Genomic DNA, 13630 nt, shown 5'->3' on the forward strand with positions numbered 1-13630 from the left:
GTTTTCTTGATTCCCCTCCTAAAATGCTGCTGCAATTATGAGACTAAACCAAATTTTGTTACAAAAGGGAAATGATGTTAGAATTATGTACCTGGCTCAAGTCCAAATCATCCATCAATACCCTGTTGTCCTGCAGCTCACCACTGCCATGTTCCACCAGGAACAAGCTTTGGAGAGGAGCTGCCGCAGAACAGATAATGCGCACCTGAGAGGAGGAGAACAGGCAACAGTATCATCACTTGGGCTTTACAGGAATAGGATAAAATACATGATCTGTGCACAGCAAACTTCAAGGTAAAACATCAGTGTTCTTCCCCCAGTGGTTCTCCTTTCTCTTATTAGCACTGCTGTTACAGATTTAACAGGATCTTTTTCTCAATAAGAACTGATGTAACTCTTACTCAGAGAACAGAAGAACTGTGCTATCAAATACTCAGAATATCTGCTACACAGGCAATGAGTTAACCATAAAGTTAACTTTCTAAACTAACAGCTGTATAGCAAGCAATACTTACTTTTCACCCATACTGAGAGTCCTCTCGGTGGGTAGATACAGTACACTATTTAAATAACACTTAAATTCCAAATTTCCCAGAAGGCTGAGTGAAGCCTTTCTTGCCTTCATTTGTGCTACTCCAGTAAGTTATTTACTAGTAAAAATAATGATGCCCTTTTCATGTCTGCTGGGAGGAGATACAACTCCAGTTGCAGTGAGAAATGGGGGCTGCAATGAAGACAGACTGAAATAATACTGCAGGAGAGACTCTTGTTGAGAGCATGCAGGCAAGATGTTTTGTGTGACAGGCATCCACAAACATACTCAGGTATTTTTCCCAGCTACTTTTGATGGAAGTTTAATACTTTTGTTTTTCCAATGGAGGAAGTCATAGAAAGTGACTGCTTGAAATTCTTAATGACAACACAAACATAGAGCAGACCATCCCCTTATTTCTAACACATTAGTTTAATATTAGCATATTGTCTTAGCAAATGTCCACTTCCCAACCATAAAGCATAAAGAACCTGACTAATTTGAATTACACTGATTTGAATCTGGCTGATTTGAATGAGACTACTCATACACTGAGTTAGTTCAATACCTTGCTGAGTTGGGGCCTTTCTGATCAACAACCCATGCCACAACATTCTTGATAAAAACCAACCTCAACTGACACTTCCCAACTGCATAAATGTTTAAGTGTGTGCAAATATAACCACATATAAGACAGTGCTTCAAATCTTGCATCACTTAAAAAAAAATCACCTTAAACAGGAACTTCTCTTTTAGTTACGCTGATGTTCCCTCCATGATTGAAATCTCTACAAATCCACATGAAGTGCTGCATTTATCATTACTATTCCACAAGCAATTCTACAATCTAATGTAAAGCCTACGGTGATTGTTTTCTATAAAATGCATGATGTAATTGTGCTATTAACTCCTCCTTCCTGTTTAAAAAGGCACTGATTCCTGACCAACTGCCCATACAGATTAAAATCCAAAAAACTCCATTTCACTCCAGCACAGTTGGCAACACAATCTTTCATTATTAAAATAATGACATGGCTTCTGTTGTTTTCCTGGGTTAGGAAAGAACATCCCCATTCAAGAAAGGCAAATGAGCTCAGGCTTATATTTATGCTCATGCTTCATACTCACAGAAACCAAAAAAAGAAAACCCACCCTGTTTATTTGCCTTTAATGCAATGGGACATTTTTTTTTGTAAAGCTGGAATGATGTTTCTTTGCAGTGCTAGTTTGTTCTGCTCATGTTTTCCAAACCATTACTGCAGAAAGTCTTATTTCAATAGTAATAGTCAGTTTTAGGACTCCCAATATTATTCCTATGCAAACAGGAAAGGCTTGATTCTCACCTTATGTTCATAAAAGGTATCAATAAGAGTAATGAAACGACGAGTTTGTGTCCTTTTTGCTATTGTAAGAAGTGGTATGTCACGAACAAACGCGGTGTCAAAATGCTTTGATATTTCCAAATAGTCGCTGGCTCCAAGAGGCTGAAAGAAAACAAACCACAAGCAATGGAAGCCCATGATAGAACGACACATAAACAGTGTATCTTGACATACTACCGTAGCAGAAGAGAAGCTGTAAAGTCCTGGTCATATTCTTATTTTTCTTCCTTTGTATCTCACTTGGGGAATGCTCGATTGCCCTTAGGAACATGTGGGTGTTCATACTCCTGGCTTTACATGAACAATGAGAGTTAAAAATGTGGCTCTCCTGCACCCAGACAACATTATGATCTCTCTCTGACAACCTCAAATAAAATAATCACCATAAACCATAATCCATAGAAGACATGTGATTTCAACCTAAAGCATAAATAATTTGAATAGCTATTAGGATTCTTTCCAGCAGCAAGATTTTAAAATGCAAATTCATAGGTTAGTTACTAAATCTTAAGTAGAACTGTATTTAGTTCACCCAGGACTAACTCAGACTGAATAAATATCTCATGTTTTTAGTACAGAGAACAAGAGGAAACAGACAAAAATACAATTTTGCAGCAGTTCCTTTGTTCATGGTTTCTCCTGTAATGAGGAAATAAAAATCTTGAAGAAGTACTCATTAGTTTCTTTCTGTATCAAAACCATCAACAGAAAATATGCACAAATAGTAGTAGCTCATTCAAGTACATCCCTCTAAAATTACTTTTTCATTACACGGAAGGTATTTTTTTCTTCACAATCTATCCTATCAGTACCACAAGCAGTACTTTATCATGAGCTATTAAAATCCATACTCCTGAACTTGTCCCATCAGTTTTACTTGTACAAAGTACTTCAGAATCTTGTCTGCAGAGAACAAGTTCAGCAGCATTTTACGTGGTCACAACTCCCTTCCCAGCTAATGATGTGTACCATGTGCCGTACCAATTATAATACTGTTATAAAGCACTGCAATACTGCTACTGCCTTAAAACCAGTCAATACAAAATATTTTCTCTAACTGAAATTGTGAGACTAATTTGCTGTAGGCCACACATAACTTCTTAACTAGAATCCCTTTGCAAGAAGTTATTTTAAGCAATTATAAATAGCTGCCCATGAACAGGACTTCGGGTTTTGTTTAGACTCTAGAATAAAAACCTTGTAGAAACAGTCTCTCTACACAAGCACAGGAAAGAGAAGCCTTGATGGCATTCCAAAAATTCTTCTGAAAATTAATGGGAATAAGCTAACCTTTCAGGCAGGTATTAAAGCCTCTCACTCTCCACCAGCTCTCCCACTTGCAATCTCATGAATCCGTTCCAAAGCATGCAACTTCCCTGTAGCATCTATGGAAATAATTATTATAAAAACTTCCAATTCTTTTGAGCAGTGTTTAAGAGCAGTATATGCTATATTCTTCCGTTAGAATTATAACTAATGCTTATTTTCTCCTTCCATTTCAGTCCCCTAGCTACTGCTATGGAATTAGTCATCAGAAGCCAAAAACTCATCATCATGAGGCCACCAGCAAAGCTTCATGCAACAACTCTGGAAGAAACAAAATCCTATCTGGATAAACCATAGTAGCTGAACTCAAAATGTTCTGATGAAATAAAGCAAGAAAAGGCTCGAGAAAGCGGAAGGAACTGATGGATGGAAACAACAGAGAGCAAACTGACTGGACACCTTACCACCAGATACAAGCAATACAACTGGACAAAAGAAAACAATGGAAGCACTAAAGCAACACAACCAGGATGCTGCTGAAGATTCTAAGATTAACAATAAGCAAATAGTTTTGGTAGGGGTAATTTTATTCCATACTTAGGACTGAAGTTGTGTTAAACACAGAGGAGATCAAATATGCCTGTGTGATGAGTACCTGTGAGAGAGAACAGCAGTGATCTCATACACGAGAAAGGTAAAATTTTCTCATGTCTCCCCTTAGGTAAAATCAGACATCACTGCTATGCTGATTCATTCTTCTATCACATGAAGAGCTCAAGCAGTCTTCTTCTAAAACCCAAAACCCTGAGGAATTATTCTGCCCTGCCCCAACGTGACACACTTTCTCACAAAAATCATACCAATAAACCCTCCTCATCTCAAAGTATCAGACAATAAAAGCTGATTCCTAAAATAAATAAAATATAACTAAAAATTAAAGCATCCAAACTTTTGTGAAGTGGGCAAACTGAAGTGCCCAACTAATGAGCAATACAGCTAAGAGCTTGGTGGGTACCTTGTTTGGTAGATATCCAAACATGAGAATAAAAAACCTGGGTAGTCAGAGGAAAGAAACAGGTGGAAGACAAAACTAAGGTTAATGTATTTCAAATAGGAAGAATGGAAGATGTAATACTTATACTGCTTTTCATACAGACATAAAATCATGTTTCATAGAAGGTTACATTATGTATCTTTATCAAACAGGAATTCAATCCACTTCAGCAGTGCAAAAAGCAAGCAATTCAAGAATTCCTCTAATAAAGGGCATAAAAGGCAGATAATTTCAAGCTTTAACAAGAACTTCTGAAACATCTACACCAACACTAAGTGATAATATTCTGTAAATGTTGGCAGAAATGTGCCTTTGGAGACTCCAAAATCTTACACTCAGAAAGATCTGACTCTAGCAGCATATGAGTACTTTATTAGAGTAAATTTGGTACGTCCCTGACAAGACTCAAGTCTAGTGAGACACAACTGAAAAGCCAAGTCAGCCATTCTGCTGTTACATATGGCTCAGCTGATATGAGCTGTAGTCCCTTACATAGAGGAGTTCTCAGAACCCCCTGCTTTTGGGGTTTAGAGACAGTCCCAGAGATGAAAGACAAAGCTTTTAGTCTTGTTTCTAACATGACTTACTCTCATCTTGGGAAGTCTTCTAATTTCCTTCTGTCTTGCTCAGTGTAAAAAGAAGGAACCACCAGCAAATTTGAAAATGCTCTGATTAAAGCCCTTTTTGACCTTGCCATTGGCCCCTCCCTTTAATTGCTTCAAAGCTGTTCTAACCCACCAGCTAACTCAAAATGCTCCAAATGCAAGAGACCATGATGCAGGGGCACCCTGACAGCTTCTCAATGCCCATTCTCACTGGCCTGTTGCCCTCCAAACCTGGCATAAGTACCCATGTACCAGCTCTGCCACACAGCAACAGAGATGGAGAAATGGTTTCAAGGTCAGACTGCACCATTACTAGAGGATCTGGTTGTACAGTCCAAATACAGAAGCTCCACCAAGGAGCAAATTTCTGCTGTTCCAGCAGCCCTCCCCTCACCTTCACAGCACTGCCCTACTGCCTTCAGGCCCTTTTTCCTCACCTGGCAGCAAGCACTGGCTGGGTCCCAACTGCCAGTAACATCAGCTCAGACTAGGTAACAAGAATAGAGGCACGTGATTTTAGACACATAGCACTGTCCTCTCTATAACCCTCCAGGGCTGAAATCTGTGAATCAAAACCAATCACAGAAAGTATTTCACTTTAGTTAGAAGCATACATGAAGGTATTACTTCCTCTGAAGTTGCTAATGAAGCCACAAATCCTCCTAATATTGATACATATATATGTAATCCTCTTACTAAAAGTTTAGCCTGATTAATCTCATCCTCTGAATAACACTGTAAAAATAACTTCATTTGGTGTGTGTTTCTGGTACTGTCTGATCTCTTTTGTTTTATCGATTATTGATCAAAACTCAACTGCAGAACAATAAGACATTTATGTAATGACTGTAACTTACCATTTGTTACCTGCTCTTTCACATGCTATAATATTATTTTAAAACACTCAAAACATTAACAGATAAGAATCTTTCTTATGCTATTATGTTCCTGCATGTGTATATACTCTAAAACTGTTGTGGATTTTTGTTATTAGCTCTGATGCCAAGAGTCAGTATTTTACAGGCATTATACTAATGCAAAACGCATTAGCACTAACATGGGCTACACTCCTGACAAAGTGTTTACTCCACTTCAACCCGCTTGACTGAGTTCTCACCTTCATTTGTTTTTGTTTCTCTGTCTACTTAATGCATTTTCTGCTATCATCATCTCAGTTCAAGTAGGATGTTTATTATTTGGAGCTCTCTGTGGGCTGCTTTAGAGTTAGTCGTCTCCTGTTTCTACTATAGAGTCCATTTAATTATAGCATAAAGCATCTTTTTTCCTTTGTTGACTCATCAATGGCCCAGTGTATCACCTTTCAGAGATTGTCTGAAGAACACAGAATGTTTTACATATGATAGAAAAGGATATGTCATCTTAAGAGAATATGTATTTTTTGTTGATGTTGCAAGATATTCCAGGGTCAATTCCAGCCAATCCTGAAGACTCATGATTGACAGCAACTATAACTTTGTGCAGACATTCTTAACACTCCAAAACTTCCTATAGACAACATCCAGTTTAGGATCAGATAATATTTACTATTTAATCATTAAGTATAAACAAACAAAAAAAAAGCTCTGATGTTTCCAAATGAACAACACACTATCACTAGTGAGGCTCATAAAACAGAGCATGGCGATAATGTGCCAAGATCTTAATTCCAAGAAAGGAACAGAAAAACCCAAGGCATGCTATATGATGCCAAAGCATGCTAAACTTTACATAAAAATGGGACGAGGTAGGGCATGGCTAACTTGGTTAAAAAATTTAAAGCTACTGATGGCAGTGCAAATCATAGAACCATAGAACAGTTTAAGTTGGAAGAGCCCTTAAAAGCATCTAGTTCCAACCAGGAGAGCAGGAATCTAAGAGCTGTAAACCCTGGAGTGATATTTTCTGTATGAAGCACTGCCCCTTGCTATCTCAGGTTATCTCACCACAGAATCTTGTTAAGAAGTAATTTTGCTTGTTCTTACAGCAAAAGTTTTTTAGTCACATTTCTCATAGTGGAAAGCTGTTTCAGATCTTGCTCTTCTGCTTAAGAAGATGCTTGTAATTTCCTGTTCTTTTATTTATGTATTTATTTAAACAATATGCTCAAAGCTGGCTGAATACTGGAAGCATGGAAAAGGCATGTTTCTGCTCTAAAAGCTCTCACTGCTAAATTTCCAGTTCCAACTCCAAAGTACAGAATTATCAATGAAATAGTCTCTAAAAATAGTTAAGACTTAAAAAATTTATAGGTCTATTTAAATATTTACACTTACTGTTAAGATTTCAAAACTATGATCAAAAAAGCTTTGAAAAAGAGAAAGAAGTACATTCAAGAATCTAAGAAACAAAAAAATGAAATTAAAAAGGCCAACCCTAAAAACTCCAATCAGATTCAAAAATCCTGTACTACCTGGTCTATAAAGTATAGGATCTAAACCCTCAAGGTTTATACAGCTTTCACTGAAAGGAGTGCTCTCTAAAAATTAAGCTCTGATACACATAAAGTATAAACCAGAAAGGTAGTTTAACTAACAATATAACTGTATTGCAATATTTCCATCTAAAATAAGTTTCTTGAGTTAATTTTATTAAAAAATGCTCATGAATAAGATAAAGCAGATTTTTCAGGAGGTACAGTACCTGATTGAATCCTTAAAGCAAATGTAGCTAATAAAAGACAGTCTCAGTCCCAAGCTAATCTCTCAGGAATAAAACTAAGATCACAAACTAAGGAAAACTATTATTCTGAAAGATTACTGGAAATAGTCCTTACCTGTGGTATGTTTATTTACACCTATACCTGACAATCCTACAATGCTAAAGATGACACCAAATTATACTGTGGATACATTCAGTAGATTTTAATGAAGATAGTTCCCTCAAAACTACTCAGAATCATTAAACCACAAATGCAGCTGAGTTATGTCATCACGTAGGGCAGACATTCAGCAGACTCAAAAACAGACACTTGCATTTCTAAATCACTAGATGCATTTGAAGATGGTGAGGTTTTTCTTTTCTTTTTTTAAAGCTTAGTTACACCTTTCCCTTTGCAGCACAAGCTATTCAAGTTAAGAAGTACATCTTCCTCCTGGTCTGTACAGTGTGCCTATTGCAATGGAACAACAACCTAATAGAAGCTGTTCACCACTTATTTGTTGTGTTAATCTACACAAAAATTCTATTTTGCCTGTTTCAGAAACACTGAATAACTACTATGAAATAAAATTCACAGTAGGATAACCTTTTACATCATAATGATATTAAATTTATTTTCAGAGCCTTAACGCTATCGCATGTTTGCTAACGGTTAGCGTCATGTTAAGACACTACACTCATTAGTGCTGAGCAGTAGGAGGAAAGGATATATTGGATAGCTAATGGAAGGCCCACAGGATCCATGAACCAAAGCAGCTGAGGCTGCGTGAGGAGCAGGCTGCCGTGCCGGAGCGGTCCGCAGCCGGCGCTCCCGGCAGAGGGCAGCAGCTGCTGCGCACAAGCCGGGGGAGCACCGACAGCAGCCAGGGATCTCCTCAGCTCCATGGAGATCACACACAAGGTGCGCTCTTGGCTGCGGCATTTCTAACTGTCACAGTTACCAGTTTTCAAGGAAAATTTTAAAAGGGAAGTGAAGAAAGAGAACTGGCAGAGAATGATTTTTTCCTAAGGCGTAATGAACACTGTTCTTCATGTGTGAACCACTAAAGTGGGTTAAGACTTGTATTTGCACAATTGCATGGCATATATATGGGGATTTTGAAACCAAGTTAATAAATACATTTTATTTTTAAAGGCATCTGATGATCTTTCATTCACACATTTAACTCAATGAACAAAGTAACTAAATATGTTTTGCAAGAATCTAACACCATTGGCAGTGTTTTCCTCGTTGTATAGATGGAGAAACTGGAAGAAAGAAATTAAAGGCCCCAAAGAATGGGAGAAGCCAATGTTAGTATTAAAATTCAGGAACTGTAGGTCCCTGTTCTGCCTGGTGCCTGTCCCAGCCTCCTGTGGCTACATCTATTTTGCCAAAAACCAAGCAGAGTCCTCCTGGCTGATTACACTGGAGAAGCACATTCACAGCACTGGGTAAGTGTTTCATGCCCACGAAAAAGACCACCACGTGCGACTCTGCCACATAAACCATGTGTGTCAGGTCTGAAAAACTGCTTCTCCTTTGCTTTAAAGCAACCAAAATAGATCGGTATCCTCTCATCCAGTTTTTTGTTGGTTTTCCACATGCTTACATAGCTAGTAAAGAAAAAAAGCAAAGTGTATGAATTTGATATTAACTAAGCTAGCTAAACTTGGGATTATCCTCAACTGGGAAAATAGGATTTACAAACTGATTCACACAATAGCTTAGCAAGTCAACTGCATGTCATATCAGCATTGCATACAATATATTCTCTGTATTTTATTTTTATAAACATTAATGGACAACCAGTAATTACCAGTATCTGATGCATTATTTAGACAGAAATAACTCTTTATACTCTTGATATAAAGTTTGATGCTAACACATGAAACAAGAATGAAATACTGTAATACCAGAAAGGTATCAACTCTAACTCCCAAGGTCTCCAGGTATTAATTAAAAAGTAGCTATTATAAAAAATCCACTTAAGCTAGGAGATATTACAAATAGTATCAGGTTACCAATTGCTAATTTGCTATTTTCATCTATTATGTATCAGCTGACATCTCAGCAAATCGTGTGATATCAAAGTGAAAAATGTTTCAGTATTTCCCCTTAAAAAAGAATTTTGATTTTATTTCAAAGTAAACTTCAGTGAAATTGAAGAGGTTTTACAGGCTGTTCATACAAAATATTGTATTACAGAAATCACTAAGTAATTACCTGAGAAATTTAGACCACATCTCCTTAATCCTACCCAGCAAATGTAGATTTTTAGGACTGGATATTTATCCCTTCTAACAGCTACCCAAGACCAGACTAGAAGACAGAGCAGCAACAAAGTGAAAGCAGAGTCACTTGAGTGATAAGCTATTATGCCAAGACAACTAAAGCATCTATCCTTTCACATGTTGATTCTTGCAAAACTTATTATTTTTTTCTGAAATCTTTAGGGGTAATGGAGACCCAAAGTAATCAATTAACCAAATTCCGAGCACCACGTTGTCCACTCATGCTGCAATGATTACTGACACCCATGTGAGCAGCGGTATACAACAATTTCAGAAAACTCCAAAAATGCAACTCCAAGATAATATTGTAACTTGTAAATATTCCATGATGTGGACCAGATATGTTAAATTTGGAAGAAAGGTTGCTCAGTATAAGGGAAATTTCCTATACAGTTCTGTAAAACCCCCCTCAAACCCAAGAAAGTTATAAGCCTTGGAAAAAGTCAGTCTGAAATGACTGCACAGATTGATCATAGACTGAGAAGTACTGCCCACTCCTAGAAGTATGAGGGGATAAGAGGCGGTTATTCCCTCAAGATGGACTGGGCAAATTCCCCTGCTGGCTGCTGAACTTGTTCACTGCATGTGCAGGGACAGTGAGAGCTGCCAAGAGGCAGTGAGGACCCGGACTCCCTCACATCCCTACGTTTAGGCACTTTAATGACAGAGGAAATACATCTATGTTCCTCCTCAGAGATTCCTTCTTGGGTTTGTTGTTCTCTTTTTGTTTTTGTTGTTTACACTTCCCTCTCCAGTTAGTCACACTTCTCTTCTGCTTTTGAAAATTACTGTTCCTGAACACTTCTAATATGCAACTTCACTGTTTGGAGTATCTTTTGGTTTAATTAAATGTTGGAAAATTAAGATTGTTCCTACACAACATAAATTTCTAAATTAATTCATCCCTGTAAGCTCCAACCAAATGACCTTGTACTGGATGTAGTACATTTTATGCTAGAAAATTGTAATTTGCAATTTTCTGGGTAATTACATTTCACCTTTTCCTGTGTTTCATCTACAGTGTAACATACAATGGTGTATTTTCTTTATATGCTTTTTACAGCCAAGTGCTCAAGGAGCAATCCACCTCACGCTCCATTTTCAACAGATCCCTGTGAGTACTTTCCTTCTGGGTTTGTTAATTAGTAGACTGATATGTACTCAAGAACCTTGTATTAATTAACTTTAAGGCAGGTACTGGTACCTTAAATGTTGTACACTGTTCTCCACCTCTTTTAGCTACTCTGTCTTTCAGTAGGCTGTAAGCACCCATTCTGCATTATTTTATGAATTTACCCACAAGGTTTCAATAATAGCAATTATCTCTCATTTTCCCCTATTAATGAGAATTTCCCATTTATCATGCTTGTCACCACATTTTAAAACTGTTACGAAACCAACTGCAAATCTTGTTTTCAATTCTGTTACAAGTTTAATGAGCTCCTACAACACCAACTTTAGATTTAATTTCTCTACCTGGAGGCTTTACTTGAACTGTCAATTAAGCTTCACCCCGGTTGCAACAGGCTCCAGCAAGGAAGATTTCCTGCCCCGTGTCGCTTCCTACAATCTGCCTTCCCATGGGATTCTGTCCCCATGTCCTGGACAAAGAAATCCGCAGATCTGCTCCACGCAAATCCAAAAAATTTCTCTCCAGTATTTCCTTTTGTCAATCTTTCTTTTCATTAAGTCTTTTTCAGATTTCTACTTCCCTTTTTTTAATAGTAGCACTTAGGATGCCTGTCAACTTATCTGTCATTTGGCTTCAGAAGAAGTAGCAAATACCTTGTTGCTATGTCCCCTACAGATTTCTGCACACAAATCACTCCCACTATTAGCAAGCTTACTGGAATATACATAAATGACTTTATACTTCCTGTCATGTTAAATGTCTCCTCATTTTAGGTTATTTTTTGCCATAAACCAGTAGTGCACTCTTCTGGATCCTCCCTATGTCTTCTATGACATGAGTGGGAGCAATTTCCCTCTCTATTTAAAAAAAGACACTACATGTTTAAGTTTCTCCATCAAAAGTTAAAAGAATTCATGAAAAAATGGAAGAGGGTTCATGGCTTGACAGCTGCATTCTACCTTTTTTGAATTTTTCCTTTTAGCAGATTTTTAATGGCAGCAAGTCACGTAAACAGAGCAACAGGGCAGGCAAGGTCCTAAATGCAGCTTATACTGAGGGAAATTTTCTACCATTGCTATGAATCACTGCAAAAGTTTACAGTAATGAAAAAAAATCACAGTGGAGGCAACTCTGGCCATTCATCTAAATTTAACAGACAATTCTGAAGTTCGTGACTATACTTTTCTGCCCACGATGGGAGCACACTGATACCCCTTACCAACATACTAATGTAATATTTATTAAGATACAAGAGCGATCTGAAAAGAAAAATCAGCGATGACTGAGGAATGTTGCTTCATGTGCTTTAAGCATGTGATGTTGCTATAAGAGAACCACAACACATCTCAGAAGGCATCTGAATTGAGACAGCAAGATTTCCTAAGTTCTGGGCAATCCATGTAAGAATTTTGCTAAACACGATTAACATTTCATAAGGGTCCTCTTTACTTGCTCTGAGTGCAAACCAAGACCCTCAGTTCCATTATGCCAAGATGATATGAACCCCAAATAATTCCTCAACAGGATGAGTACCTTCAGACCACTGACAGAGCACAGAGCACTCTACTTAGAATAACTTATTACCCCATTTAAGTACATAAGGCATTTATGTACATAAAGAATTGTATTTGCTGACAGCATAGCTTCCCCATATTAGGCACAAAGCAGAAAAAGTCTCAAAACCTTTAGTGAAAAGCAAGCTGTTCTACCCATTACACACCTCCACCTTACAAATGGCTTATTGGTTTTGCTTGAAACTGAAAACCAACAGTCTGAAACAGAAAACCTACAGTCTGAAACAAAACCAGTGAAATTAATGTCCAAATAGTTATCAGCTCTGTAGATGCAAAGAAGTGAAAGCATAATGTTACAAAAAAACACTGGTCACCATCAAAAGTGCTATTGGCCAGTTTAGGGTTGTGATCATTTAACAGCAACTTCAGACATCAGTACAGAGATCACTGAAGTACAGTGCAGCTCCTGGGGAATTGTCATCCAACCCACTGGAGGTCAAATACAAGAGAACTTGTCAAGATTCACATGTTTAAGCAAGAACGTGGCAGTATTTAGCAAAATCTGGCACCTTTTGAGAAGGCCTGGGATTAAACATTCCTTGTACATGCAGTTGAAACCAAAGCATGGAACAGCAGTGTTACTCAGTGGTGCCAGGATCACTACTCCTTTGCTTGAGTATCAAACTGAAACCCCAGACTATAATACATTGAGATGTTAACACCACCATCATATATCAGTAGTGATGTTAGGCCAGGCATATACTGTAGTAGGATTTTTGAAGATAATCTGTGATATGCCCAAGAGTGAATTTACTGTATCATTAAAAAGAAAATCAGTATGGTTCTTTAGAGGAAAGGGGGGTTTTCCTGCTAGATTAAAAATATCCTGTTTATCATATTTTTTTAATTTAGTGCAACTTGGAAAAATAGCAAGTTTGTGTGGTTTGAATTTTGTTTTAAACTGTGGCAAGTCTGAGCATTAACTGATCTAGATTGGACTGGGTACTCACTCTGTCACACAGCTCTTCAAACGTGAAGTCTGCAATGGTTCCACACGCTTTATTCAGCCTCAGCTCTCTGCCTTGCACTTTTAGAATCCTTGGTCTAGTTACTATGGGAACATGAACAAAGACTCAATCTTCTCTGGATAATTACTATAAAATTCATCTCTTACAGATAGGAAATGCATAGCTTCATGAATAATAGCACATGA

General features: G+C 37.6%; 1 protein-coding gene across 4 annotated transcripts in view; it reads right to left on the minus strand.

Moving 5' to 3' along the window:
* Positions 1–13630, minus strand: part of AFG1L (AFG1 like ATPase) — a 65585-nt gene that overhangs the window by 5885 nt on the left and 46070 nt on the right. For all 4 annotated transcript variants that reach the window (XM_033055163.1, XM_033055164.1, XM_033055162.1 and 1 more), the window contains exons 10-12: positions 13428–13528; positions 1876–2016; positions 92–205 (exon numbers count right to left, since the gene is read on the minus strand). In XM_033055163.1, coding sequence (XP_032911054.1) covers positions 92–205; positions 1876–2016; positions 13428–13528 — 356 coding nt within the window. The remainder of the gene's footprint in view (positions 1–91; positions 206–1875; positions 2017–13427; positions 13529–13630) is intronic.

The sequence above is a fragment of the Catharus ustulatus genome, chromosome 3 (genome assembly GCF_009819885.2).
Source record: "Catharus ustulatus isolate bCatUst1 chromosome 3, bCatUst1.pri.v2, whole genome shotgun sequence".
Classification (NCBI taxonomy): Eukaryota; Metazoa; Chordata; class Aves; order Passeriformes; family Turdidae; genus Catharus; species Catharus ustulatus.